The sequence below is a fragment of the Buceros rhinoceros genome, unplaced genomic scaffold, assembly GCF_000710305.1.
Source record: "Buceros rhinoceros silvestris isolate BGI_N320 unplaced genomic scaffold, ASM71030v1 scaffold39933, whole genome shotgun sequence".
Lineage (NCBI taxonomy): Eukaryota > Metazoa > Chordata > Aves > Bucerotiformes > Bucerotidae > Buceros > Buceros rhinoceros.
Window position 1 is genome coordinate 17,515 of NW_010404981.1, and position 6,307 is coordinate 23,821.

The 6,307-nt window shown below is 39.6% G+C and overlaps 1 protein-coding gene across 1 annotated transcript; it reads left to right on the top strand.

The window, feature by feature from the left end:
- Positions 1-2,111: 2,111 nt before the first annotated feature.
- On the top strand, positions 2,112-5,909 carry LOC104491177 (protein FAM184A-like; the record flags this gene model as incomplete). Its single annotated transcript, XM_010133556.1, has 2 exons — positions 2,112-2,966; positions 5,774-5,909. Coding segments are annotated over 2 exons (991 nt in total), but the record flags the coding sequence as incomplete, so codon positions are not given.
- Positions 5,910-6,307: the final 398 nt, after the last annotated feature.

The window sequence follows — 6,307 nt, forward strand, 5'->3', positions numbered from 1 at the left end:
TTTTTTTTTTTTTTTTTTTTTTTTTTTTTTTGTTATCAACACCTTTTTAACTACCTTGTCTGACTTCTCTAACCAAAACTAAGTCCTCTATGTGCAAGAAACTGCAAGTACATTTTTTTTAAGAAAACAAACCGCTCAGTTTTCAAAGTGTTTCTGATAGGAGCACAGGAGTTGAGCACAGGACACCATTTAAATGACAGGAAATCTAACCTTTGGAATCCAGTGGCTGAGACAGTGTATTGGTGACAGGAGGGAGGTGAAAGCTCTGTGGTCAGAAGTTAATGCTGGCATCAGCAAAGACAAGGAGAATATGAAAGGTGAAAATCTTGGGTGAAGGACATTGCAATGATAGTTGTGACTCTGCTAGTGGAATTGCAGGTGGTCTTGTAATTTTTCACGATGTATTTGAGGTTTTTTGAGTCTCTGAACCATGAAGCTCTTTTGCAGTAAGAGTAACTACTTTTTCTAGGAAGGAGGGAAGCCAGATGTCTTCCTGATGCCTGCAGAGATATTAGCAGTATTAACAGTTACCAGAAACATGGAAGAGCTGGTTTTTGTTTTCCTTTTTTCATTATTCTAATTCAATTTTTCTAACATATATACACATTATTTAATGTAAGTTAAACTGGGTTTTATGATTTTTTTTTAAAAAGTTATTTCCTTGCTATATAAAGATGAGTGAGGCAGTTTAGTTTTTCTCTTTCCATTGGATACTGTTTCAGAACTTTTTTCTACATTTTTTTTCTTTTAATCTAAAGCCTCCCTTTTTAGGTTTTGTGGCACAGGTAACAGGATGGTGTTTGTATGTGAGTTTAGACACTGTATTCTGAATTTTATTGTCTGGGGTTTTGTTAAAAAAGGGCCTTTCTTCAAATTTTCTGGCCTTGGGAGCAAGTCAGCACAATTTTTGTCTATTGCTAAGGGAGGACTGGTCCAGGTTCTGTCCTCACCAAAAAAAAAGAATTTGAAAGTACAGCTTTTTTCTAAATTCTCTGCTGCTGCTTTGCTGACAATTTTTGTTGCTTCTTGTTCGTTTTTAAGATATACAAAATGTACTTAATCAGAAGTCTTTTTTTTTTCTCCTGTTCAGATGTGTTTTATAGCTGTGCTGCATGTAACATATCTAGGAAGCGTGGGGATTTTCTGGAGTTCTTGGAGCACAAAGTACTGTACTAAAACCACTTACTGCATGAATAGTTTATTCATTGGTGTATACATACCCACATACTTAAACCGTATCTCTGTGTTGGTGAGAGTGCTTCCTAGTTAACAGCCAAACCTGCCATGTTGTGGTGCGGTTGAAACATCCAATGGGATTTACCTGGTTCCTTTAAAACTTTCACAGAATGTCAGGCAGCTTTGGTGGTTTCACAGCCACCTCAAGCTGCTTCGCTCCCTGGGCTCCCCACGCTTTTGGCTGCCCTGCCAGCTACTGTTCTGTTCTGCTGACTTACTAGCTGGAAAGTTGGTGAGCTTAAGAAGCAAGGGACCTCAGACAGTGGGAGATCCACTTATGGAGGATGTTCACTCGATAAGCTGTCAAAAAGGAAAACTCACCTGGGCAGCCATCTGGCCCATAAACCAGAGCAATCAGTGCTGGCATTTTAGATGTTTCTAAAATGAAGTATTTAAGAAGAGTCAGCATTTGGAAAGAAGGAATTAGAGATTTGAGATTTGGGTTGTGTTCCAATTTTTATTTCATATTGTAATGTGTCCACTGTGTGTGTTATTTTGTTTGAACCTCAGTTCAAATTTTTTTTAGGCTGTGCTTTTACTTCTTTTAAATAGTTGGGTTTTTTTTCATGTGTGGTGAGAGTGCTTTTTTTCCAGTTGCATTTACAGCAACAGCATGCATATAAAGGCAAAACTTTCATCAGCAGAATCATAGGTTAAAAGGTATAGAAAGACCATCCTACAAAACGTTAGAGTATAATGACTAATACAGTGTTTATTTAGTCATATTCATAAGAATGTTTATTTAGTCATATTTGTATCGTGAAAACCTGCCGGATTGTCCAAGTGACTTTCAGAGTGCCAAGGTGATTTTTCTTATGATTTCACAGATAACTTGAATGCCTTTCCTGTAATACGATATTATTTCATGTTCGTAGGTAATTTACGCTTTGAACACTAAAAATGATGAACATGAAGCTGCTATCCAAGCCCTTAAGGATGCTCATGAAGAAGAAATTCAACAAATTCTTGCAGAGACCAGGGAGAAGATCTTGCAGTATAAAAATAAAGTTGCAGAAGAAATGGATCTGAAGAGAAAGATCCAAGTTTTAGAAGAGTCACTGGAAGATCATAAAAAAATGAAACATCAGGCCTTGACAGAGTTTGAAGCCTATAAGGGTAGAGTTGAAGATATGCAGCTTTGTGCAGAAGCTCAGCATGTCCAACGTGTAGTGACCATGTCGAGGGAGGTAGAAGAGATCAGGAAGAAATTTGAGGAGAGGCTACGAAGTTTCATACAGTTGCAAGTGCAATATGAGAAGGACAAGCGTACAGCTCTGGAAGACTTGAGAGCTGCCCACAGGCTTGAGATTCAAGATCTTCTGAAGACTCAACAGAGTCAGAATGCTACTTTAAGTAAGGGGCAAGAAAAGCTAGAGGAATTGCATAGGCTGGAGCTGGAAGACTTGAACAATAAAGTTGAAGAGTTAAGACTGGAAAGAAAAAAGCTTATTGAGGACTATGAAGGCAAACTCAGCAAAGCACAGTCCTTCTATGAACATGAACTTGATTCTTTGAAAAGATCTCAGCTTTTTACAGCAGAAAGTCTGCATGCTTGCAAAGAAAAAGAAGTGGAGCTAAGGAAAGAATTTCAAAACCAAGAAAGTATTTTACGGAAGAATCTGGGAAAGCTTAAAACTGAATTGCAAATGGTCCAGGATGAAGCTGCCAGTCTGCGAGAAAAATGCCAAAAACTTCAGGTGGCCCTTGGTACAGCAGAAAACAATGTTCAGGTGAGACTGATGATACGTTCTTCCCAAGACTGAATTTTCTTCCTCTATTTAGGCTGTCTTTCTGTGAGGCTGGTAGGTTGAGGTGACTGGAACATGAAAACTCTATTTTCTGTCACTAGTGCTTGATTATCATCTGTTTCTATTTATTTTATACATATGTATTTACATTTCTATGTTTAATTTTTCCAAACTGAATTAATACTAATTTATATTCCCATGGAATCTAGAAGCCCCTAGCTAGGGGAAAGTTTTGGTCTCCTTCCTTTCAGCTGTTCAAAACCAGAATTTGATTGTTCTAGTTGTAGTACCCAAAACATAGTATACTCTACAGAATACTCAAAACTGTCACCACTTAATGGACAAAAAAACCCCAAACCAAATCCTGTTTCCCTCTTTCCAAAGAGGTGAAAAAAAGCAAACACAAAACCAAAAACCCAAACGAATAAAACCTAAGCAGTATCTTTGCATCAGGTCTCCACATCAAATCCCCTCCTGTCAAAATACTCAGAGCAGGATGGAGTTGGTGAGGAGCTGAGATGTTATGCTGACAAACCGGAATGATTGCTAGAAAAGTTGTGAAACCCTGTATCTAGGCTGTACAGTTTCTTGCACAAATGTATTTGACAGGCTATCATCCCACTGACACTATAACTACAGTGAATATTCTGTATTCAGAGCAGTCTTATTTGTAGAGGTTGTCAGTTACTAACCTGCCTGAAGATGTCGGGTGTTGTAGGTTTGTAGAAGGCAAGAAAAAGGTGATTTAGTAAAAGTTTTGACTTCCTTTATTATAACATCTTCAATGATGTGTTCATAAGCAGTAACTCAAACAGTGCACACGTTTGGAGTGGTGCTGGGAACAGTGTTGATAACATGGGGGTGTTTTAGTTACTGCTGAGCAGAGCTTACACAGAGTCAAGGACTTTTCTCACACCACCCTCTGCCAGTGAACAGGCTGGGGGTGCACAAGAAGTTCTGAGGTGACACAGCTGGGACAGTTGACCCCAACTGACCAAAGGGTTATCCCACACCATATGACGTCATGCTCAGCAACAAATGTTGGGGGAAGAAGAGGGAGCGGGGGGGACGTTCAGAACCAGGGCATTTTTGTCTTCCTGAGTAACCGTTACACGCGACGGAGCCCTGCTGTCCTGGAAATGGCTGAAGACCTGCCGGCCCATGGGCAGAGGTGAACTAATCCCTTGTTTTGCTTTGCTTGCACACACAGCTTTTGCTTTACCTATTAAACTGTCTTTATCTCAACCCACAAGTTTTCTCACTTTAACCCTTGGATTCCCTCCTCCATCCCACCATGGGAGAGTGAGCAATCAGCTCTGTGATACTTAGCTTCCTACCAGGGTTAAAACACAGCACACAGTTCTTTAGATAGTAAAGTTTCTTGGCCTTAAAGAAGGACAAGACATCCCAGAAATACAAAGACTGTATTTTTTTGGATCAGAAACAAAATAGGACTGAGTATGCTGGGCTTAAAGGAAAAGATTCTGTGAAATTCTGCTTGGGTTTTGGTAGCTGTGCTGGGGCCAGGAGAACAGTGATCTCTGTGGATAAGCTTAAGTATTTTGTCTTTTGCATTTGTAGTTACTCTCAAGTTTCAAAGCTGGAAGTTCTTTAAATGTGACGGTCACAGTAATTTTTGAAGCATCTTTGGGTAGAGCTGAGAAGGACCATGAGCTTTTGCCAATTACAGTCTTAATTCCAGCCCATCTTTTGGACTATCCTGCGTTCTCCTATAAAGGCTACAGGGTATAGTGAAAGAAGACTGCTACCTTTATCAGATGTTGAATTCAGAATACTTTTTTCTGGTTTCCCAAGAAGCCTTCCAAAAGTCCATTTCCAACTCAGTTTGCTTAACAAAGTGGAACAATTGCCTTTCAATTGACTACATTGAGGAGGTGGGTTTCTGACAAGCTGCAGTGGAGACCCACTGTGTGTTGATCATTCCTGCATTAAAGGAGTCCTCCTTTGTTCCGAAGAAGAGGAAGAGTCTAGTACAGTCTTCACAGCAGACTGTGAAGTCAGGTCCTACTTTCCTCATCATGGACGAGGTGGTCGAAGGCATAATCTCACCACTTCTGGTGTCCATGTTCCATTACATATCTTGTCCAGTGTTTTCTCCAATTCCATTTCCTGCTTTAGTTTGTAAAAGGACCCTTTACTATTCCAGTGACTCAAATAATGAGAAATCTAGTTTTCCTTTTAAAACAGAATAAGATTCCCTTTTCCTTCCTGCATGGCTGGGAGCACACCATCACACTACTCCAGAGCTGCTCTGCTGAATCATGTAGATCTTGTGAGTTGTGTACGTCTGGACATCGGACTTATTAAAGGTTTGATTTAACAAGTTGCCTAGCTCTCATTTTATGTATATTCATGTGCAGCTTAATATTTGTCAGTACTAAACACTCGCAGTTGAAAACTGCTGGGAACATACAATGTATTCTTCAGTTTGAAGAACTGAGATACCAGAAACCAGGTTTCTCAAATGGGCCCCCAAACTCTGTGGACTGTGTTACTGTTCTTATTTTTCATAAACCGTTTTGAATATCGTCACATTTCTTTTATGAATCCTTGTCATGCCACATGTCCAGTATCTTGTTGTGCTTCAACGATATTTTTGGAAAATGCATAGTGCAAAATGATTATGATGGTATTATAACAAGATTTCAGCACGTGTATGAGTGAAACTTGTGTGACAGGTCTTTTCTATACATTTTAACCCAATGCTCATTGGAATTTAGACACGGTATTATATAATGATAACAGGCATAATACTGTGCTTCTTCTAGGTTCTTCAGAAACAGCTAGATGATGTGAAGGAGGAGGAGATGTCATTGTTAAGCAAGCACAAAGAAGTGGAAAGTGAGCTAGCAGCAGCTAGAGAGCGCTTACAGCAGCAGGCCACTGATCTTGTTCTTAAAGCCAGTATGTATGTCAGTAACTTAATCTGGAAATTAACTTCATTATTTATTCTAGCCTTTATTTTTTTGTTAACCTCGTGCAGGTTTAGAGTGCCTGAAGACTGTCCAGTGCTGTCCACAGACATTTCTGACACGTTTGGGGTTTTTTTAGCTGTTTTGATATCACATGCGTTGTACTCAAGACTTTTTTTGGTGTACTTAATTGGCTGAATGTGCTGCTTTGTATGGCATCTGTGTACCTATCTTCCAGGCCTTGGAATTTCTTGCCTTAACTGGACTTGTACAGAATGCTTCTGCCATGTACCTCTCTGTTCGCAGTGACATAGCCACTGAGACGTGCTGCTTGTTTCTCCACCCTTTTCCAGTTCCCTTCACTTTTTGCTGAGACTGCAATACTTTCCT